The sequence below is a fragment of the Triticum aestivum genome, chromosome 4D (assembly GCF_018294505.1).
Source record: "Triticum aestivum cultivar Chinese Spring chromosome 4D, IWGSC CS RefSeq v2.1, whole genome shotgun sequence".
Lineage (NCBI taxonomy): Eukaryota > Viridiplantae > Streptophyta > Magnoliopsida > Poales > Poaceae > Triticum > Triticum aestivum.
Window position 1 is genome coordinate 386080454 of NC_057805.1, and position 25073 is coordinate 386105526.

Consider the following 25073-nt stretch of genomic DNA (forward strand, 5'->3'; position numbering starts at 1 on the left):
CGATTCGGACTATGCCGGAGACAAGGTTGATAGAAAGTCCACTTCGGGTACTTGTCAATTTCTTGGTAGATCTCTTGTGTCTTGGTCCTCCAAGAAACAAAACTCGGTATCCTTATCCACCGCCGAAGCGGAATACATTGCCGCTGGTTCATGTTGTGCTCAATTACTTTGGATGACCCAAACTCTTAAAGATTATGGGATATATGTGAAACATGTTCCATTGCTTTGTGACAATGAAAGTGCTATCAAGATTGCTCACAATCCCGTGCAACATTCTCGAACTAAGCATATTGAAGTTCGTCATCATTTCATTCGAGATCACGTTGCCAAAGGGGACATTGATCTTAAGCATGTTCGCACCGATAAGCAATTGGCGGATATATTCACCAAACCGCTTGATGAGAAAGTCTTTTGCCGTTTGAGAGGTGAATTGAACATCATTGATGCTTCAAACTTGGAGTAGGAACTCCATTTGGATACATGCAAGGCACGAGCCTTTGACTAATCCTTGATACTTCTTTCATGATGCCATCTATATGTCTTGGATATTTTTGCACCCTTGCATGCTATCTAAACCTTGTAGGTGCTTGGATGAATCTAAAACCATGGGATTGCAACTCACTCACATCTTGAGCGATCTCTACATCATCAAGTCTCTACACAATGGTGGTTGAAGACAAGGAAACACAAAACTCTTCAAACATATCCTTTGACAAATTCTACATTAAAATTTTATGATTGTCATTTTGGATACACAAGTGCTCTTCCTTGCAAAACTAACCCATGTAGGTAGATGAACTCAAATTCCAAGTGGTGCTCCCAACTCTTGATGAGTTACATCAACCTTGAGCAACCCACACAAGTTCAACTACAGGATCAAGATCAACACCATCACCCAAGGTATATATGTTATTCCATCTTAGAGAAGCTTTACTCCAAGTCATGGGTCAAAGCAACTCAACAAGATGTGAATACATCAAGTTGCTTAAACGAAAAATGGTAACCCCATTTTGAGCTTAAATGATGAGTATGACCTATGATCAAGTGACCTCACTTGACTCCTAAGTCAATATACTCTAACATAGGTGACTTTGTCACTGACCAATTCTAGATGAAGTTCTCTTGTGTTTCTCTGTGCTCTTGCATTTGTCTCATGCATATTTGTTTCCCCTTTTAAAAAAACTTCATCTAGATCTTTTCTGTTGTGCATTCCCTGCATCCAATTCATTGCAAATCTTTTAGTTAATTCCTTGCAAATCCTTGTGAGATCTTAATTGCCTAGTGAGATGAGGTGACAAGTGTTTTCACTCTGATAAACTCGGTCACACCAGTTTGTTTTCTTCGGTCCAACCGAATTCTTTCGGTGCCACCGAAGCACACAACTCGGTGCTACCGATTTCACTACAGAAAAGACAGCTTGCCACTTGTTCCTGCATTCTTTTTACTCCAGCTTCACTCAATGATTCTTGTCCTCTACCAGCATCATATTCGACTTGCTGCTATGCTTTGTGACTCAAGGACCAAACCCATTTGAAACAAAAATCCAGAAGAACCCTTCTTGGAAATTGATGTCAAAGAGGGAGAGAGAGATCACATCAAAGCTCAATCATTTTTATAAAGGGAGAGAATGCTCAGGGGGAGAGTGTAGAAACCCCAGATGCTTGGTGTTCAAGAGGAGAGAAGTCACATGTCTTTAAGAGGGGAAAGACATGTTCATATTTGATTGTTTGCATTAGCTCTGTTTCTTGTCTTTGCTCTGATTTTCTGTTCCCTATCTTCTCCCAGTATCCCATGCTAGATTCAGGGGGAGCAAGACATCTAAGGGAAGGAAATTCTTGAATTCATTGCACATCTTTACCTTTGGGGACATGTCTATATCCGATAGAGTACTCAGTACTCACTCTCTACATGTCATCCCAGTCTTGGTACTCTTGTGGTTTCTTTTGTTTGCTCTGGCTAGTAGGTGCATCTGTGTTATCTAACCTTGTTTACTCAGGTTCATTCCTTCCTAAGCCAACTCAAGACCACAAGGTAAGTATATGCATCACAGTCATGTGTATGAGGATTTCTTGCTGTTGTACATACTGTTTGCAAGGACTCATGAGCATGAAGGTACATTTCCCATATTCACATCATTTGCTCTGAACCAAGATACATGTAACACATTGCTTACTCTGTCATGCTTATGCATTCACATGCTCCTATATTCCATATTTACATGTTTGCATACATGTAGGGGGAGCCTATGCATGTTACATGTCTTTCCAAAGCTTTACTTGTTATTCTCTATATCTTTATCTAAAGCTTTGATGTATGTTGTCATCAATTACCAAAAAGGGGGAGATTGAAAGCACAAGTGCTCCCTGGGTGATTTTGGTAATTAATGTCAACATATCTCTTGTTGGACTAATGCTTCTACCTAGTATGTTTCAGATAAGTTCAAAAATGGAGTGGCATGGACTAGAGGATGTGGAACCCCTTCAAGATGTTGAGGACAAAGGATTGGCTCAAGCTCAAAGCTCAGTACTCTACATTTTCTATTTTAGTGGTCCAAGATCACATTGAGTCCATAGGAAAGCCAATACTATTAAGAGGGGATGAGGTGTTGCTTAATGGCTTGCTTGCTCAAAGTGCTTAGTGATATGCTCCAAAGCCCTTCAACCAGTTTCTCACATCCACATATGTCCCAAACCAAAAGTCAAAATCGGCCCCACTGAAACTTTCTATCCGGCGCCACCGAGTTCAGTTGACATAGCCACTGCCAGAAACCCTAATCGGTTCGGTCTCACCGATGGGATCTCGGTCTCACCGAGATGGGCTTGCAAACTCTATGTTGCCTATTGCAATAATTTCGCTCCCACCGAGGTATGCAATCGGTCCTGCCGAGTTTGCTTGGCCAACTCTTTGTTTCGCTTATTACCCAAATCGGTCCCACCGAGTTTGTGTAATCGGTCAAACCGAGTTCAGGCTTTACCCTAACCCTAGCACATCGGTCCTACCGAGTTGATCATGTCGGTCCCACCGAAATGCCTAACGGTCACATTATGAACTAAATCGGTCTGACTGAGTTTCACGATTCGGTCCCACCGAGTTTGGTAAATTGTGTGTAATGGTTAGATTTTGTGTGGAGGCTATATATACCCCTCCACCCACTCTTCATTCGTGGAGAGAGCCATCAGAACATGCCTACACTTCCAACATACATTTTCTCAGAGAGAACCACCTACACTTGTGTTGAGGTCAAGATATTCCATTCCAACCACATAAATCTTGATCTCTAGCCTTCCCCAAGTTGCTTTCCACTCAAATCATCTTTCCACCAAATCCAATCCTATGAGAGAGAGTTGAGTATTGGGGAGACTATCATTTGAAGCACAAGAGCAAGGAGTTCATCATCAACACACCATTTGTTACCTCTTGGAAAGTGGTGTCTCCTAGATTGGCTAGGTGTCACTTGGGAGCCTCCGTCAAGATTGTGGAGTTGAACCAAGGAGTTTGTAAGGGCAAGGAGATCGCCTACTTCGTGAAGATCTACCCGAGTGAGGCAAGTCCTTCATGGGCGACGACCATGGTGGGATAGACAAGGTTGCTTCTTCGTGGACCTTTCGTGGGTGGAGCTCTCCGCGGACTCGCGCAACCGTTACCCTTCGTGGGTTGAAGTCTCCATCAACGTGGATGTACGATAGCACCACCTATCGGAACCACGGATAAAAAATCTCCGTGTCTCCAAATTGCGTTTGCACACTCCAATCCCATCCCTTTACATTCTTGCAACTTGCAAGCTTTACTTTCCGCTGCTCATATACTCTTGTCATGCTTGCTTGATATGTATTGTGAATGGTTAAACTTGTGCCAAAACTCCACATCAACTTAAGGAAATTAAAAGCTGCTACTTTTCTTCTTAGAGTCTATTCACCCCCCCTTCTAGACACCTCTTCTCGATCCTTTCATCTTACTCGTCGTGGGAGGAGATGATGATCTCCTTCTTGCCAGAGGAGCCGGCAGCCATGGACACCGAGGGGCCTGGAGAGCGCGGGCGGTGGTGCCAAAATCCACCGGATGATGAACTCCCTCCGTCACCGCTTGCCGGCACGGAACACCACGACTTTGGCATCGCCGCTGTAGGAGGAGGGGCTCGGAGAGGTAGAAGATGGGCTTGGAGAGGAGAAGGGGGTCAGAGAGGAGAAGGTGTTGATGTGCATCGCCGGAGCACGACTTATATAGCCGCAGCTAGGCCAGGCGAATGAGCGGTCAGCCTGCTTCAATGCGGCGCAGCGGCTGCAGTTGGTTTCTCGGGACGTGGCGTCGGCATTGAAGCGGCGACCCCCGAGAGCGTCAACATCGCCTTCACGTCTGGCTGCGTCGCTCGACATCAATATCGGCCGCTACATGCTCTGGGTCAGCATGAATGCGACGAAGGTGTTGGATGGAAAGCGCGGGAGAGGCGGGTGGGTGTTTCGGGTGGGCCAGGGCGGTCGGACACGGATGTGGCAGCGGTCCGAACGCCTGCATATCCCCCACTTTGTCTCCGGTTTACGAAAAAAGTGTGTCTGAACCGCCCGGCAGACCGATACATGTCCATGTTTGATGACACAACACATACAGACCACATGTTCCGGACATATGCGGGCGGTTTGGGGGTCTGGTTGGAGATTCCCTTAGGCCAACTCCAATGCACGACCCCAAATCGTTCGTCCGCGTTTGTTTGGGGCAAAACATGGCCTAACGAGAGTACCCAAACGGACAAAGTTGTATGCTGGTGTGCTTTTTTGTCCGACCTGACCCCAAATCTGGACCAAATTTGGCCCACAAATGCGTTTGGACGTACAATGGACGTTCTTCTTGCCCCCTCTCGTCCGCTCATGTCCGCCCCTGGCCCACATATCAGCGACCCACTTCACAACCTGCTCGCGCGGGAGCGCTCCAAGCTCCCCGTGCTCGCCCGCCGCCCTCCTCCTCCTTCCTCCACTCGTTGCGCCCGCCGCCTGTTGCCGTCCCCGTGGAACTCCACGATCCTCTCGCTGCGCCGCCACACCCTGCCGCCTCCGGTGTGAGCGCCTCACAGGGCCAACCACAGCCACTAAAGCCCGTGCTGGCTGAGGTGGCCGTGTGCTATGACCTCGGTCTGGACCACGTCGACGGCCACGCGACAGCCGGTGCTCGTGCTCCCCCTCGACTGGCCCGCGTGCACGGTCACGGCGAGCTCGGTTGGTTGACCCGAGAGCCTCTGCACGGCGGCGACGTCGAGGTTGAGCACATAGCTGGCCCCGCCAGGGAGGCAGGTGGACGAGAGGGCAGCGGCGCTGTCGGTGTGAAAACCGGTAGACCTCGGGGTAGGGGGTCTTGAGCTGTGGATCTCGGATAGATGGTAACATGAGCAAGGGAGACGATGTTTACCCAGGTTCGGGCCCTCTTGATGGAGGTAAAACCCTACGTTCTGCTCTTGTAATGGAGATGTATCAAGTACAGAGTTGATCTACCTCGAGATCGTGAGATGAATTCTAACTCTAGGGCTAGATGAATGTGATTGTGTTGAAGTACCCTCTACGGGCTAAACCCTATGTCTTATATACACGCCATGTAGGGCATCTAGGGTTACAAGGTACACGCCAAGTCTTTGGCGGATGTAATCGATCACACCTCCATCGTGCGGCTTCCGGAGTCCATCTTGAGAAGAATGAGGGCCCACTGACCCAGCCCGGAGGAATACAGGCCGACTAGGTTAGTACCCCTAGTTCAGGACACCGTCAGGCGCCATTCGGGGAAGAAGAAGGCTGGTCCTGGAGGTGAAGAGGGAGTGGTTCGACCATTTTGGCACTGCCGCGTTAGACGCAGATGCTTCACCCGACTGTCCTCTCCCCGGATGCCGATCATTTCGCTATCCAAACGGACAAATGTCCGCGGCTGTTTAGGGTCTAGCGTTGTACTAGTTAGCCTTACGGTTTTCTCAAACTTCATGTATGAACTAGAAGGGTCCGCGCGCTTTGCTGCGCCGTTTTTCTCTTTGACGTTTAGATTCTTAGTTTTTCCATATAAGAATTTTAAGTGGACACGGGATACCTGGTAATAAGAATGCTTGCTAGATCCAAAGTAACACAAGAACACCAATACATCACAATAGCTTGTAAGCTGAGAATGTCCAGATGATATCAAAACCAAAATAACTGGCATGGTTAACAAACCATAATCCTCCTTCAGCTAGAGACATACTTGGCAAACTAAAACATTCTTGTCTATCTCTTCAATACGTCTTTGGTGTGGTTGACCAGTTGCTCCATCAACAGTACGTGCTCCAATGATCCCATGCACAGGAACTTGATGGCCGCTTCTGAACATGTAATTTCCCCACGCCGTTACCCAAATTAAACTCCTATTTGTACATAAAAAAATGTTATTCTGGTTGTTAAGGCGAACGGCACTATACAACACAAGAACTCTTTAGTACACTGGAGCTAACTAATTTGCACGGTTTTGAAACAACAATCTATGATCTTGTTTTACCAACCATAGAGTAGATACACTTTGTTATCTCATGACACAAAGTGATTAATATTTGGATTGAACAATTCCCACATCAGGGAGTAATGGAGACCATTTGATTTTTTAGTAAAGAAGGCATATGTGCTAACAGTTGCACAACTCAAAGCAAGAAACTAATTTCTCCTTATGAGCTATAATGCATAGTGTTTTAGGCTATATTTTCACCTTCAAAAATATCAACCCAGGGCATGCGATGGACAAATTTATTTGCAGTACCTTAAGATGCAGAGTCATCTAGTTACTTACAAATTGTATGTATATATCTAGAACCCTCCAGTTTACATCCTTCCATATTTCTTGTTCTGATTCACAAACTCACCACATCCAAGCAATCAACCACATGTGGACTTAGCTGCAATAAAGCAATCGCCTTTGCTCATTATTTCGCATAATTACCATGAAAATAATACCTTATATCTAGATAGCCCAAAAAACACCCCTTGCATGATTTCCTGCAAATTTCATATAATGACTTCATGAGAAGGCTAAGCTAGTGTGGTAGGTAAATAGTAGCATGTCAAACTATATCCTTACGTTGTAATGATACTGATCAAATGCCAAAAAATTAAAGGTGATTTATTAGCTTGGCTGGCATAATACTTAATTCAAAGTAAGATAAATTAGTGCCTATTTTGGTTTCTTCTTGACCAGCACAAGAACATACCACTACTTCAATGACCACAAACTGGAACAACCTCGTCCATCTTGCGTCAGCAAGGGAAATAGCACGGCGACATGCCAAAAAAATAACATAACCAATCACACAGACAAAAAAGCAAAAAAACGACATGTTCCCCTCGACATCAGAATCTATCCAAAACACGCGCAAACTGAGCACCAAGCACCATGGCCCCTTAAACTGAACACCTAGCACCCAAATCCAGAGAAATAGGCATGCAAGGTCATCCTCCCCGACGCCGGCATGCAGACCACTCCACAAATACGTGCTTCCATAGCGATTTAATGGGTCGTGCCACCCAGCAGCGCAAAAGGGCATCCACCATGGCGCCGTGGCACAAAAGCATCCACAGAACCATACCATGAACCTATTTAGCACAATCCGGCGATGCAAAATCAACCAACCATGGAAGGACACACGTAGAAAGAACAACACATGAACACATTATCCGCCAACGCCTCATACAGGAGAAACACATGTGAAGTAAGCACGCGAATAGGTAGGCTAATCCAGGGGAGAAGAAGAAACCGTTGCAGGAACCCAGAAATCAGGCCCAAAATGAAGGAGCGCAACCCGCCACGGCACTATGGCAGCCTCTCCACAGCGTCAACACTGTTACACCACCAAAAGAAGCGCCATATGCTAGGAGTATCTGCCTCCAGCATATCTGTTCATGCTTGTGTTGCATGCATATGTGGTTCAGGTTAGCAGTATTAGAAGTATGACAAATTTAGGTGGTACTATTGGAGATCTTTTTATTTAATAATGTATAATGATTGCGAGATGAGTAGACGATCCAGATTTTAAATTAGTGATCAGCACAAACTACTGATGGAACAAAAATGTCTGTAACAACATGCTAGTAACCCAGAAAATTGTTGGAAAAAGTTAATTTATCATTTCTCAAATAGATCCATAGTCCATGATAAATTATATTGCGTATCTTCAGACTAAGCAGTTTTAAAGTTCATAAATATGAAAAAAAAATGAAAGTTTCCTAGCACAGAATGCTTCCATGTTGAAAGACGATTGGGAAAAGTACGGAATTTTACCAAAGTAAATCAATGTCTTCCTGAAGCCTACATGCTTCATTTTCCAAGGGAAAGAGTTGGAGCAGGACTCAATCCAACTGAAATGTATCCACTTCACAATACAGAACAAAGTAATCTGTTGTCCAGCCCACAACGGATGCCAGACATCACGAAATAGTCACAGCAAGCATGTATTGAATACTCACCTGATATTTGTGAAAACTGAAAGAAATGTGGATGAAAGGAAAAACAGCAAACATGTTTTGCAAAGTGCAAGCACGGCCAGAGGAGTTCAGGATCTTAACTTAGAATGCAAAGAAATTGAGCCCAAGCTTAGTTTGAGTCGGAGCCAAATCAACAAGAGCAATGTCATGCAAGCTACACACATAACTCATACCAATGGATCCACTCATGTCTATTTCTATACACAAATTGCTTTACCACTAACCCGAGTAGCTCTGTAGGGTTGATCTCGACGACTTCCCTGCTCGTGGCACGGCGGCACGGGTGCCCATGTCTGAGTTCCACCGCTGGCCGCACCCAACCTACACTTCACCGTCCTCGTCCCCGTCCCTGTCCCCACCTCGAGCACGCCCGGGCCGGACCTGAGCACCGCCGCCCACGTGGTCCACCTCCGCACGGGTTAGCTCAGCAGAACGGCATCGGGCACGCGAACCGCATCATGCCCGTCCCAACCAACCAGCCAACCACGCCACGCCACACTTGTGGCCACCGGCGACCGGAGGCGGGGCGAAGGCCCGAGAGACGTCCGGCCGCACCGCACGTAGAGTATGACCGTGGTCGCACAGGACCATCTGGACACGCGCGTGCGCGCACCACACCAGAAAGAAACGAAAAGAGTGACCCGACCCAACCCAAGCCATCCTACTCCAGAATCCAGACCCCGTCGTTCCACTGCGCATCCCCGAGCAGCCAAGCCACACGCACGCGCGCCGCATAGGGAGAGAGGAGGCGGAAACCCTAGCTCGCGTAGCGGCACCTACCACAGCGCGCGCACAGCAGGCCTACAGTCAGTCGCGGGGGCCTGCGCGCCGGCCGTCGGTTGGTGTCGATGAGCACAACGCCCAAGCCCCTCGAGGCTGCGGCGGCCGCCGTGGGAGGATGCGGCAAGGATGGAGGGGGAGGGGGAAGGGGAAGGAGCAGCAGGTGGTGGTGGCCGCGGGGCCGCCGATGGACGTGTCGGTTGACACGGCAGCGGAGGAGGCCAGGATGAAGATCAGGAAGCCCTACACCATCACCAAGTCCAGGGAGAGCTGGATTCGAGAACGGGGAAGGAAGGGACGTGATCACGTAAGAGAAGGAGGGTGCGGAGCCTGCAGCAGCTAGGCTAGCGGCGGCCGCAAACCCTAGCGTGGCGGCGGTTGGAAGAAGAGAAGGGAGATGGGAAGGTGGAGACGGGAAGCTGGGATACGGGCTTGGGCCTTGGGGTCATACGAATGAACCGACCGGCGATATTACCGACTGAAAACCTGCAGCTGCCAGGTGGTCCCAGCAGCCGCGATTAACCACAATGCTCCAATTCGTGGGAGCTTAGTAACTGTATGCCTGCAAACTAAATCGGCACCGTGAACGACTGCTTCAAATGAAACTCGTCACAGTTGCAGACTTGAGATTCGCGCTAACCCAATAACGAGGTGTTGATGCCAACAAAAATCAACTACTACCACTCTCTCAGTTTACAGGGCATGCGCGTATTCCTAGGTCGTTAATTTGACCAATTTAATACAAGTCATATATTACAAAAAATATACAAACATAAACTACGGAGTTTCTACTTTCAAAAGATATAATTTTTATGTTATATAGTTTATATTAGAGTGATAAAATTAACAACTTATGTATACACACACCACTTGTAAACTGAAACGGAGGCATATGACCGCATTCCGCCAAATGACCCCCTCGAGTTGCGCTGCAGCCAATGGGAGCAGCCCAGGGACAGGGAGAATCGTTGACGAAACAACGCGCAGCCAAAGGGACAACCACAACGCAACGCGAGCCTCGCCCGGCGTTAACGAATAGCCAATCCCCCTCAAATGCCTCGTCTGATTGGTGATTGCCTCCTCGTCCGGCGTTAAAAAGCAGCCTCGGCTCCTCCGCGCATCCGAACCGAGCCTCGCCACCATGATCTCCCCGCGCCCCACTCTCTCCTCCGGCTTCTTCTCCCGCTCCGCCTCCTTCTCCCGCCCCGGCTCATTCTCCCCCTCGCCGCCTGCCTCGCCGGCCGCGCAGGCGCCGCCGCGGCTGCTCTCGGCCCCGTTCGCGCGCCACGCCACCTTCTCCCGCTCCGCCTCCGCCGTCGCCGCGCCGGGCCGCGGCGCCTCCTCCTGCTTGTACGACGTGCTCGGCCTCGACGCCGGCGCGAGCGACGGGGAGATCAAGGCCGCGTACCGCCGCCTGGCGCGCGCCGTCCACCCGGACGTGTCCCCGCACCCCGCCGCGTCCGCCGACGACTTCATACGGGTGCACGCCGCCTACAGCACGCTCTCCGACCCCAGCAAGCGCGCCGACTACGACCGCCGCATGATCATGATCCCCTCCGCCGTCGGCCGCCGCAGCGCCCCCAACCTCGCCCGCTCGCCGTCGTTCCCCGGGTGCTGCCGCCGCACCTGGGAGACCGACCAGTGCTGGTGATCGACGTTTTCGGCCGGAGTGGCCTCCGGCTGGTTCCCCGGGCGGTTAGAAATGCAAAGGTTACCGCGGCCACTAGGCTCACTTGCAGTGGTGGCCGGGTCACTGCGCTTCTAGAATAAACAGTAGTAGTACGTACTCTGTTATTAGCGCAACGTACAATTAGTCTCACACTTCGCTGTGGCTTGTATAGAAAACAAAAGATCGATGTATGGCGTCGTGTGTGACGTCCGTCTATTTTGAAGTTTATCATGCATGTTCGGCTTGATGTGGTGATCTGACAGTAGGATTTGTTAAATCATAATGAGCTGGACTCCTGGCGATGCTGAGAACCGGATGGTGATCTTGGTGTACTTTTCTTCTTGCGTGCGTGGTGGCTGCTGCGGACCTGGGGGGCTGCGGCTTGTGGAGTCTGAATACTTCAAAGCACTCCCGGTTTTCTTCGAGAGAAAGGAACTGATGGTGCTGAATCATCCAGTGGCAAGACTCCAAGTCGTTGCAAGAGCCGAAAGGGACGTGAATGAATATACGTTTGCTCTAATTTGGTTTCCCTCGTTCGCCACTCCAGGAGGACAGAATGTTAGAGCATCTCCAACAGCCGCCCTAAACAAGCGCCGTGCCGCAAATTTGACCATTTTAGCACGTGCGCAATCCGGCGGGTGGCTCCAGTGAGTGCACAATAACCGCGCGCGCGGTATAAGGAGTTGGGCGCGCGGTCGGATTCGCTATCTCGCGCGGTGTATTTGGGGCGCCCGCTTCCGCGCGCGGCACACTCGAGCGCTCGCGCCGCACTCTCTCCTCTCCGCCTCCTACGCCCCGCGCGCGCCGGCGCCGGCGAACTGCACCCATGGACGCACGCGCCGGCACCCCGCTCACCCCATCCTATAGCCGCGACCCCTCCATCGTTGCCGCCGCCGCAAACCCTAGCGCGGGTGGCGTTGGCCTCGCCTCCGCCGGAGCTCCTCCGACCATCGGCCTCGCGCGCAGCCTCTTCATGCCGCCGCGGATGACCTCGGCGGCGGGTGGCGTCGCGCCGGCGCCGGCCCGAGCCGCCGCCCCCTCGTCGAAGCTCCCCAATGCGGCGCAGCCAAAGAAGGGCAAGACATCGGCGAAGAAGAACAAGCCGGCGGACGGCTCCGGCACCTCGAAGGCGAGGAGGAAGAAGCTTGCAGGGCGTGCGACGGGCGCGGCGGCTACCGAAGCGCCGGCGAGCTCACTCGTTGAGCCGGCGGCCGACGCGCACAACATGTTCGACGAAATGCCCCCAAGGTAAAAAAATTCCAACTTTTCTTTTCTTGTTATTTTTTCAATGCATTCATATAGATAGCTTATTTGCATTGTTCAAAAAAAATTGTAGTCTCAATGATGATGCATACATGTCAACTATGGGTGTTGGCTCCAACAATTCGTATTGGTCTCAAACCAATGACATGCATTTCGAAGACCATGAGTTCGAGGTGGACGAGGAGGGTGAGGACATTGTCGACGCACCGAAAGGAAGAGCGGGCAATTACACCAACGCCGATGACATCTTACTATGCAATACTTGGTTGCAAGTGTCGAGGGATCCATCCGTTGGAGGTGATCAAAGTAGAGATGCTTATTGGGGGCGGATGAAAGAACACTTTGATGTTCACAACGTGAGTGGAATTGACCGCTCCGAGAGATCACTTCGGTCCCGATGGTCGACAATCAACTCGGATTGTCAAAGGTGGGCGGCCTGTCAAAAGGCGGTTGACAAGTTGAACCCAAGTGGCACAAATGAGGACGATAGAGTAAGTGGCATTTCATACATGTTCATCATACTTGTTGTTGGTGTTCGAAGTGCTAACTTGCTTTGTTTTCATGTAGTACAACATTGCACAAAACTTGTTCAAAGAAGAGGAGAGGAAAACCAAGAAGGGGAAGATCAAGAAAGGAAGGGTCTTTACCTTGCCCCATTGCTATAACGTGTTGAAGGATGATGAGAAATGGAAGAAGCGTGAAGATTTGGATGATTTTCATTTGCGCAACAAACGCAAGCGAACAATTGAGTTGGATGATGATGAGGAGGAGGAGGATGCATCAAGTGATGACGGCAAGAGTGTTGGGGAACGTAGCAGAAATTCAAAATTTTCTACGCATCATCAAGATCAATCTATGGAGTAATCTAGCAACGAGGGGAAGGGGAGTGCATCTACATACCCTTGTAGATCGTGATGCGGAAGCGTTGCAAGAACGCGGATGAAGGAGTCGTACTCGTAGCGATTCAGATCGCGGTTGATTCCGATCTAAGCGCCGAACCACGGCGCCTCCGCGTTCAACACAAGTGCAGCCCGGTGACGTCTCCCACGCCTTGATCCAGCAAGGAGAGAGGGAGAGGTTGGGGAAGACTCCGTCCAGCAGCAGCACGACGGCGTGGTGGTGATGGAGGAGCGTGGCAATCCTGCAGGGCTTCGCCAAGCACCGCGGGAGAGGAGGAGGACAAGGAAGAGGGGAAGGGCTGCGCCAGAACTTGGGTGCGGCTACCCTCCCACCCCCCACATATATATAGGGGCAAGGGAGAGGGGGCCGGCCCCCTCAGATCCAATCTGAGGAGGGGGCGGTGGCCAGGGGGGTTGCCTTGCCCCCAAGGCAAGGGGGGCGCCTCCCCTTAGGGTTCCCCCAAACCCCCAGGCGCATGGGCCCTGGGAGGGAAGGCGCCCAGCCCACTAAGGGGCTGGTCCCTCTCCACATACAGCCCATAGGGCCCTCCGGGGCTGGAGGCCCCTCCCGGTGGACCCCCGGAACCCTCCGGTGGTCCCGGTACATTACCGGTGACGCCCGAAACTCTTCCGGTGGCCAAAACGGGACTTCCCATATATAAATCTTTACCTCCGGACCATTCCGGAACTCCTCGTGACGTCCGGGACTCCGAACAACATTCGGTAACCACGTATATCTATTCCCTATAACCCTAGCGTCATCGAACCTTAAGTGTGTAGACCCTACGGGTTCGGGAACCATGCAGACATGACCGAGACGTTCTCCGATCAATAACCAACAGCGGCATCTGGATACCCATGTTGGCTCCCACATGTTCCACGATGATCTCATCGGATGAACCACGATGTCGGGGATTCAATCAATCCCGTATACAATTCCCTTTGTCTATCGGTATGTTACTTGCCCGAGATTCGATCGTCGGTATCCCGATACCTTGTTCAATCTCGTTACCGGCAAGTCTCTTTACTCGTTCCGTAACACGTCATACCGTGATCAACTCCTTGGTCACATTGTGCACATTATGATGATGTCCTACCGAGTGGGCCCAAAGATACCTCTCCGTTTACACGGAGTGACAAATCCCAGTCTCGATTCGTGCCAACCCAACAGACACTTTCGGAGATACCTGTAGTGCACCTTTATGGCCACCCAGTTACGTTGTGACGTTTGGTACACCCAAAGCGTTCCTACGGTATCCGGGAGTTGCACAATCTCATGGTCTAAGGAAATGATACTTGACATTAGAAAAGCTCTTAGCAAACAAACTACACGATCTTGTGCTAGGCTTAGGATTGGGTCTTGTCCATCACATGATTCTCCTAATGATGTGATCCCGTTATCAACGACATCCAATGTCCATGGTCAGGAAACCGTAACCATCTATTGATCAACGAGCTAGTCAACTAGAGGCTTACTAGGGACATGGTGTTGTCTATGTATCCACACATGTATCTGAGTTTCCTATCAATACAATTCTAGCATGGATAATAAACGATTATCATGGACAAGGAAATATAATAATAACCAATTTATTATTGCCTCTAGGGCATATTTCCAACAGTCTCCCACTTGCACTAGAGTCAATAATCTAGTTCACATCACCATGTGATTAACACTCACAGGTCACATCACCATGTGACTAACATCCAAAGAGTTTACTAGAGTCCAACAATCTAGTTCACATCACTATGTGATTAACACTCAATGAGTTCTGGTTTGATCATGTTATGCTTGTGAGAGAGGTTGTAGTCAACGGGTCTGCAACATTCAGATCCCTATGTATTTCGCAAAACTTTATGTCATATTGTAGATGCTGCTACCACGTTCCACTTGGAGCTATTCCAAATTGTTGCTCCATTATACGTATCCGGTATCTCTACTCAGAGCTATCCGGATAGGTGTTAAGCTTGCATCGACGTAACTCTTTACGTCGAACTCTTTATCACCTCCATAACCGAGAAACATTTCCTTATTCCTCTAAGGATAATTTTGACCACTATCTAGTGATCCACTCCTGGATCACCTTTCTACCCTCTTGCCAGACATGTGGCAAGGCACACATCAGGTGTGGTACTCAGCATGCCATACCGTATAGAGCCTATGACAAAAGCATATGGGACGACCTTCGTCCTTCCTCTTTCTTCTGCCGTGGTCAAGCTTTGAGTCTTACTCAACTTCACACCTTATAACTCAGGTAAGAACTCCTTCTTTGACTGATCTATTTTGAACTCTTTCAAAATCATGTCAAGGTGTGCGTTCTTTGAAAGTATCATCAGGCGTCTTGATCTATCTCTATAGATCTTGATGCCCAATATGTAAGCAGCTTTATCCAGGTCTTCCTTTGAAAAACTCCTTTCAAACAACCCTTTATGCTTTCCAGAAATTCTACATCATTTCGGATCAACAATATGTCATTCACATATACTTATCAGAAATGTTGTAGCGCTCCCACTCACTTTATTGTAAATACAAGTTTCTAACAAACTTTGTATAAACCCAAAAACTTTGATCACTCCATCAAAGTGTATATTCTGACTCCGAGATGCTTGCTCTAGTCCATGGAAGGATCGCTGGAGCTAGCATACCTTTTAGCATCCTTAGGATCGACAAAACCTTTCTGATTGTATCACATACAACCTTTCCTTACGAAAACTGGTAAGAAACTTGTTTTGACATCCATCTGCCAGATTTCATAAATGCAGCTAATGCTAACATGATTCCGACAGACTTAAGCATCGCTACGGATGAGAAAATCTCATCGTAGTCAACTCCTTGAACTTGTGAAAATACTCTTTGCCACAAGTCGAGCTTCATAGCCGGTAACATTACCGTCCACGTACATCTTCTTCTTAAAGATCCATTTATCTCAATGGCTTGCCGATCATCGGGCAAGTTCACCAAAGTCCATGCTTTGTTCTGATACATGGATCGTATCTCGGATTTCATGGCTTCTAACCATTTGTCGGAATATGGGCCCACCGTCGCTTCTCCATAGCTCGTAGGTTCAGTATTGTCTAACAACATGATATCTAAGACAGGATTACCGTACCACTCAGGAGTAGTACATATCCTTGTCGACCTACGAGGTTTGGTAGTGACTTGATCCGAAGTTTCATGATCACTATCATAAGCTTCCACTTCAATTGGTGTAGGTGCCACAGGAACCTTCCTGTGCCCTGCTACACACCAGTTGAAGTGACGGTTCAATAACCTTATCAAGTCTCCACCATCCTCCCACTCAATTCTTTCGAGAGAAACTTTTCCTCGAGAAAGGACTCGTTTCTAGAAGCAATTACTTTTGCTTCCAGATCTGAAATAGGAGGTATACCCAACTGTTTTGGGTATTCTATGAAGATGCATTTATCCGCTTTGGGTTCGAGCTTATTAGCCTGAAACTTTTTCACATAAGCATCGCAGCCCCAAACTTTTAAGAAACGACAACTTAGGTTTCTCCAAACGGTGTCGTCTCAACGGAATTGCGTGCTGCCCTATTTAAAGTGAATGCGGTTGTCTCTCATGCCTAACCCATAAACGATAGTGGTAATAGACATCATGGCATGCACCATATCCAATAGGGTGCAGTTATGATGTTCGGACACACCATCACATTGTGGTGTTCCAGGCGGTATTAATTGTGAAACACTTCCCACAATGTCTTAATTGTGTGCCAAACTCGTAACTCAGATATCTCTATGATCATATCATAGACATTTTATCCTCTTGTCATGATGATCTTCAACTTCACTCTGAAATTACTTGAACCTTTCAATAATTCAGACTTGTGTTTCATCAAGTAAATACACTCAGCATCTACTCAAATCATCTGTGAAGTAAGAACATAACGATATCCACTGCATGCCTCAGCACTCATTGGACTGCATATATCAAAATGTATTACTTCCAACAAGTTGCTCTCTTGTTCCATCTTACTGAAAACGAGACATTTCAGTCATCTTGCCCATGTGGTATGATTTGCATGTCTCAAGTGATTCAAAATCAAGTGAGTCCAAACGATCCATCTGCATGGAGTTTCTTCATGCATATATACCAATAGACATGGTTCACATGTCTCAATCTTTTCAAAAACGAGTGAGTCCAAAGATCCATCTACATGGAGCTTCTTCATGCGTTCTATACCAATATGACTCAAATGGCAGTGCCACAAGTATGTGGTACTATCATTACTATTTTTGGCACGAACATGTGTATCACTGCGATCGAGATTCATTTTAGGTGCAAGACCATCGAAGGTATTATTCAAATAAACAGAGTAACCATTATTCTCCTTAAATGAATAACCGTATTGCGATAAACATAATCCAATCATGTTTATGCTCAACGCAAACACCAAATAACAATTATTTAGGTTTAACACCAATCTCGATGGTAGAGGGAGCATGCGACGCTTGATCACATCAACCTTGGAAACACTTCCAACACATATCGTCATCTCACCTTTAGCTAGTCTCCGTTTATTCCGCAGCTTTTATTTCGAGTTACTAACACTTAGCAACCGAACCGGTATCTAATACCCTGGTGCTGCTAGGAGTACTAGTAAAGTACACATTCATATAATGTATATCCAATATACTTCTGTCGACCTTGCCTGCCTTCTCATCTACCAAGTATCTAGGGTAGTTCTGCTTCAGTGACCGTTCCCCTCATTACAGAAGCACTTAGTCTCGGGTTTGGGTTCAACCTTGGGATTCTCTACTAGAGCAGCAAATGATTTGCTGTTTCATGAAGTATCCCTTTTGCCCTTGCCCTTCTAGAAACTAGTGGTTTTACTAACCATCAACAATTGATGCTCCTTCTTGATTTCTACTTTCGCGGTGTCAAACATCGCGAGTTGCTCAAGGATCATCATGTCTATCCCTGATATGTTATAGTTCATCACGAAGCTCTAATAGCTTGGTGGCAGTGACTATGGAGAACCATCACTATCTCATCTGGAAGATTAACTCCCACTCGATTCAAGTGATTGTAGTACTCAGACAATCTGAGCACATGCTCAACGATTGAGCTTTTCTCCCTTAGTTTGCAGGCTTAAGAAACTTGTCAGAGGTCTCATACCTCTTGACGTGGGCATTAGTCTGAAATCCCAATTTCAGTCTTTGGAACATCTCATATGTTCTGTGACGTTTCAAAACGTCTTTGGTGCCACAATTATAAACCGTTAGCATTACGCACTGAACTATCACGTAGTCATCAAAACGTGTATGTCAGATGTTTCGCAACATCTACAGACGACGCTGAGGTTCAGCACACCGAGCGGTGCATTAAGGACATAAGCCTTCTGTGCAGCAATGAGGACAATCCTCAGTTTACGGACCCAGTCCGCATAATTGCTACTATCAACTTTCAACTAAATTTTCTCTAGGAACATATCTTAGTAGAACTAAAGCGTAAGCTACGACATAATTTGCAAAGACCTTTTGACTATGTTCATGATAATTAAGTTCATCTGATTAATGAACTCCCACTCAGATAGACATCCCTCTAGTCATCTAAGTGATACATGATCCGAGTCAAACTAGGCCGTGTCCGATCATCACGTGAGACGGACTAGTCATCATCGGTGAACATCTCCATGTTGATCGTATCTACTATACGACTCATGTTCGACCTTTCGGTCTCTTATGTTCCGAGGCCATGTCTGTACATGCTAGGCTTGTCAAGTCAACCTAAGTGTTTCGCATGTGTTCCGAGGCCATGTCTGTACATGCTAGGCTCGTCAACACCCGTTCTATTCGAACGTTAGAATCTATCACACCCGATCATCACGTGGTGCTTCGAAACAACGAACCTTCGCAACGGTGCACAGTTAGGGGGAACACGTCTCTTGAAATTTTAGTGAGGGATCATCTTATTTATGCTACCGTCGTTCTAAGCAAATAAGATGTAAACATGACAAACATCACATGCAAATCATAAAGTGACATGATATGGCCAATATCATCTTGCGCCTTTTGATCTCCATCTTCGAGGCGCGGCATGATCACCTTCGTCACCGGCATGACACCATGATCTCCATCATCGTGTCTTCATGAAGTTGTCTCGCCAACTATTACTTCTACTACTATGGCTAACGGTTAGCAATAAAGTAAAGTAATTACATGGCGTTTTCATTGACACGCAGGTCATACAATAAATTAAGACAACTCCTATGGCTCCTGCCGGTTGTCATACTCATCGACATGCAAGTTGTGATTCCTATTACAAGAACATGATCAACCTCATATATCACATCCTTTTGGCCATATCACATCACATAGCATACCCTGCAAAAACAAGTTAGACGTCCTCTAATTGTTGTTGCATGTTTTACGTGGCTGTTATGGGTTTCTAGCAAGAACGTTTCTTACCTACGCAAAAGCCACAACGTGATATGCCAATTTCTATTTACCCTTCATAAGGACCCTTTTCATCGAATCCGATCCGACTAAAGTGGGAGAGACAGACACCCGCTAGCCACCTTATGCAACTAGTGCATGTCAGTCGGTGGAATCTGTCTCATGTAAGTGTACGTGTAAGGTCGGTCCGGGCCGCTTCATCCCACGATGCCGCCGAATCAAGATAAGACTAGTAACGGCAAGTAAATTGACAAAATCGACGCCCACAACTACTTTGTGTTCTACTCGTGCATAGAAACTACGCATAGACCTAGCTCATGATGCCACTGTTGGGGAACGTAGCAGAAATTCAAAATTTTCTACGCATCACCAAGATCAATCTATGGAGTAATCTAGCAACGAGGGGAAGGGGAGTGCATCTACATACCCTTGTAGATCGTGATGCGGAAGCGTTGCAAGAACGCAGATGAAGGAGTCGTACTCGTAGCGATTCAGATCGCGGTTGATTTCGATCTAAGCGCCGAACCACGGCGCCTCCGCGTTCAACATGTTGGGGATCGTAGCATAATTTTAAAATTTTCCTACGCTCACCAAGATCCATCTATGGAGTATACTAGCAACGAGGGGAAAGGAGTGCATCTACATACCCTTGTAGATCGCGAGCGGAAGCGTTCCAATGAACGTGGTTGATGGAGTCGTACTCGCCGTGATCCAAATCACCGATGACCGAGTGACGAACGGACGGAACCTCCGCGTTCAACACACGTACGGTGCAGCGACGTCTCCTCCTTCTTGATCCAGCAAGGGGGAAGGAGAGGTGGATGGAGATCCAACAGCACGACGGCGTGGTGGTGGATGTAGCGGGATGTCGGCAGGGCTTCGCCGAGCTTCTGCGAGAGAAAGAGGTGTAGCAGGGGAGGAGGGAGGCGCAAGGTTGTAGTATCTCTGCCCTCCCTCCCCCCCTTTATATAGGCCCCCTGGGAGGGGGGCGCCGGCCAAGACCCATCTAGATGGGGGGGCGGCGGCCAAGGGGGGTAACTTACCCCCCAAGTCAAGTGGGGCGCCCCCCCACCCTAGGGTTTCCAACCCTAGGCGCAGGGGGGAGGCCCATGGGGGGCGCCCCAGCCCACTAAGGGCTGGTTCCCTTCCCACTTCAGCCCATGGGGCCCTCCGGGATAGGTGGCCCCACCCGGTGGACCCCCGGGACCCTTCCGGTGGTCCCGGTACAATACCGATAACCCCCGAAACTTTCCCGGTGGCCGAAACTGGACTTCCTATATATAATTCTTCACCTCCGGACCATTCCGGAACTCCTCATGATGTCCGGGATCTCATCCGGGACTCCGAACAACTTTCGAGTTTCCGCATACTCATATCTCTACAACCCTAGCGTCACCGAACCTTAAGTGTGTAGACCCTACGGGTTCGGGAGACATGCAGACATGACCGAGACGCCTCTCCGGTCAATAACCAACAGCGGGATCTGGATACCCATGTTGGCTCCCACATGTTCCACGATGATCTCATCGGATGAACCACGATGTCGAGGATTCAATCAATCCCGTATACAATTCCCTTTGTCAATCGGTATGTTACTTGCCCGAGATTCGATCGTCGGTATCCCAATACCTTGTTCAATCTCGTTACCGGCAAGTCTCTTTACTCGTACCGCAATGCATGATCCCGTGACTAACGCCTTAGTCACATTGAGCTCATTATGATGATGCATTACCGAGTGGGCCCAGAGATACCTCTCCGTCACACGGAGTGACAAATCCCAGTCTCGATCCGTGCCAACCCAACAGACACTTTCGGAGATACCCGTAGTGTACCTTTATAGTCACCCAGTTACGTTGTGACGTTTGGCACACCCAAAGCACTCCTACGGTATCCGGGAGTTGCACGATCTCATGGTCTAAGGAAAAGATACTTGACATTGGAAAAGCTCTAGCAAACGAACTACACGATCTTTGAGCTATGCTTAGGATTGGGTCTTGTCCATCACATCATTCTCCTAATGATGTGATCCCGTTATCAATGACATCCAATGTCCATAGTCAGGAAACCATGACTATCTGTTGATCAACGAGCTAGTCAACTAGAGGCTTACTAGGGACACGTTGTGGTCTATGTATTCACACATGTATTACGATTTCCGGATAACACAATTATAGCATGAACAATAGACAATTACCATGAACAAAGAAATATAATAATAACCATTTATTATTGCCTCTAGGGCATATTTCCAACAGTCTCCCACTTGCACTAGAGTCAATAATCTAGTTACATTGTGATGAATCGAACACCCATTGCGTCCTGGTGTTGATCATGTTTTGCTCTAGGGAGAGGTTTAGTCAACGGATCTGCTACATTCAGGTCCGTATGTACTTTACAAATATCTATGTCTCCATTTTGAACACTTTCACGAATGGAGTTGAAGCGACGCTTGATATGCCTGGTCTTCCTGTGAAACCTGGGCTCCTTCGCAAGGGCAATAGCTCCAGTGTTGTCACAGAAGAGAGTCATCGGGCCCGACGCATTGGGAATCACCCCTAGGTCGGTAATGAACTCCTTCATCCAGACTGCTTCCTGTGCTGCCTCCGAGGCTGCCATGTACTCCGCTTCACATGTAGATCCCGCCACGACGCTTTGCTTGCAACTGCACCAGCTTACTGCTCCTCCATTCAAAATATACACGTATCCGGTTTGTGACTTCGAGTCATCCAGATCTGTGTCGAAGCTAGCGTCGACGTAACCCTTTACGACGAGCTCTTCGTCACCTCCATAAACGAGAAACATATCCTTAGTCCTCTTCAGGTACTTCAGGATATTCTTGACCGCTGTCCAGTGTTCCATGCCGGGATTACTTTGGTACCTTCCTACCAAACTTACGGCAAGGTTTACATCAGGTCTGGTACACAGCATGGCATACATAATAGACCCTATGGCCGAGGCATAGGGGATGACACTCATCTTTCTCTATCTTCTGCCGTGGTCGGGCATTGAGCCGTGCTCAATTGCACACCTTGCAATACAGGCAAGAACCCCTTCTTGGACTGATCCATATTGAACTTCTTCAATATCTTGTCAAGGTATGTACTCTGTGAAAGACCAATGAGGCGTCTTGATCTATCTCTATAGATCTTGATGCCTAATATATAAGCAGCTTCTCCAAGGTCCTTCATTGAAAAACACTTATTCAAATAGGCCTTTATACTTTCCAAGAATTCTATATCATTTCCCATCAATAGTATGTCATCCACATATAATATGAGAAATGCTACAGAGCTCCCACTCACTTTCTTGTAAACACAGGCTTCTCCATAAGTCTGTGTAAACCCAAACGCTTTGATCATCTCATCAAAGCGAATGTTCCAACTCCGAGATGCTTGCACCAGCCCATAGATTGAGCGCTGGAGCTTGCATACTTTGTTAGCATTCTTAGGATCGACAAAACCTTCCGGCTGCATCATATACAACTCTTCCTTAAGGAAGCCGTTAAGGAATGCCGTTTTGACGTCCATCTGCCATATCTCATAATCATAGTATGCGGCAATTGCTAACATGATTCGGACGGACTTCAGCTTCGCTACGGGTGAGAAAGTCTCATCGTAGTCAACCCCTTGAACTTGTCGATAACCCTTAGCGACAAGTCGAGCCTTATAGATGGTCACATTACCATCCGCGTCTGTCTTCTTCTTAAAGATCCATTTGTTTTCTATGGCTCGCCGATCATCGGGCAAGTCAGTCAAAGTCCATACTTCGTTTTCATACATGGATCCTATCTCGGATTTCATGGCTTCTAGCCATTTGTCGGAATCCGGGCCCGCCATCGCTTCTTCATAGTTCGAAGGTTCACCGTTGTCTAACAACATGATTTCCAGGACAGGGTTGCCGTACCACTCTGGTGCGGAACGTGTCCTTGTGGACCTACGAAGTTCAGTAGTAACTTGATCCGAAGCTTCATGATCATCATCATTAACTTCCTCCCCAGTCGGTGTAGGCACCACAGGAACATCTTCCCGCGCTGCGCTACTTTCCGGTTCGGAAGGGGTGACTATCACCTCATCAAGTTCCACTTTCCTCCCACTCAATTCTTTCGAGAGAAACTCCTTCTCCAGAAAGGACCCGTTCTTGGCAACGAAGATCTTGCCTTCGGATCTGAGGTAGAAGGTATACCCAATAGTTTCCTTAGGGTATCCTATGAAGACGCATTTCTCCGACTTGGGTTCGAGCTTTTCAGGTTGAAGTTTCTTGACATAAGCATCGCATCCCCAAACTTTTAGAAACGACAGCTTAGGTTTCTTCCCAAACCATAATTCATACGGTGTCGTCTCAACGGATTTCGACGGAGCCCTATTTAAAGTGAATGCGGCAGTCTCTAAAGCATAGCCCCAAAATGAGAGCGGTAAATCGGTAAGAGACATCATAGATCGCACCATATCCAATAGAGTGCGATTACGACGTTCGGACACACCATTTCGCTGAGGTGTTCCAGGCGGCGTGAGTTGTGAAACGATTCCACATTTCCTTAAGTGTGCACCAAATTCGTGACTTAAATATTCTCCACCACGATCTGATCGTAAGAATTTTATTTTCCTGTCACGTTGATTCTCAACCTCACTCTGAAATTCCTTGAACTTTTCAAAGGTTTCAGACTTGTGTTTCATTAGGTAGACATACCCATATCTACTTAAGTCATCAGTGAGAGTGAGAACATAACGATATCCTCCGCGAGCCTCAACACTCATTGGACCGCACACATCGGTATGTATGATTTCCAATAAGTTGGTTGCTCGCTCCATTGTTCCGGAGAACGGAGTCTTGGTCATCTTACCCATGAGGCATGGTTCGCACGTGTCAAATGATTCGTAATCAAGAGACTCCAAAAGTCCATCTGCATGGAGCTTCTTCATGCGCTTGACACCAATGTGACCAAGGCGGCAGTGCCACAAGTATGTGGGACTATCGTTATCAACTTTACATCTTTTGGTATTCACACTATGAATATGTGTAACATCACGTTCGAGATTCATCAAGAATAAACCATTGACCAGCGGGGCATGACCATAAAACATATCTCTCATATAAATAGAACAACCATTATTCTCGGATTTAAATGAGTAGCCATCTCGAATTAAACGAGATCCAGATACAATGTTCATGCTCAAAGCTGGCACTAAATAACAATTATTGAGGTTTAAAACTAATCCCGTAGGTAGATGCAGAGGTAGCGTGCCGACGGCGATCACATCGACCTTGGAACCATTCCCGACGCGCATCGTCACCTCGTCCTTTGCCAGTCTCCGTTTATTCCGCAGTTCCTGTTTTGAGTTACAAATATGAGCAACCGCACCGGTATCAAATACCCAGGAGCTACTACGAGTACTGGTAAGGTACACATCAATTACATGTATATCACATATACCTTTGGTGTTGCCGGCCTTCTTGTCCGCTAAGTATTTGGGGCAGTTCCGCTTCCAGTGACCACTTCCCTTGCAATAAAAGCACTCAGTCTCAGGCTTGGGTCCATTCTTTGACTTCTTCCCAGTAACTGGCTTACCGGGCGCG

The 25073-nt window shown here is 47.8% G+C and overlaps 1 protein-coding gene across 1 annotated transcript; it reads left to right on the forward strand.

Moving 5' to 3' along the window:
* Positions 1-9990: 9990 nt before the first annotated feature.
* LOC123100090 (chaperone protein dnaJ 11, chloroplastic) lies at positions 9991-11170 on the forward strand. The gene has a single exon (XM_044522075.1). It carries the CDS (start codon positions 10396-10398, stop codon positions 10903-10905), a length of 510 nt encoding a protein of 169 aa, XP_044378010.1. The 5' UTR covers positions 9991-10395; the 3' UTR covers positions 10906-11170.
* The last annotated feature ends 13903 nt before the right edge of the window (positions 11171-25073 follow it).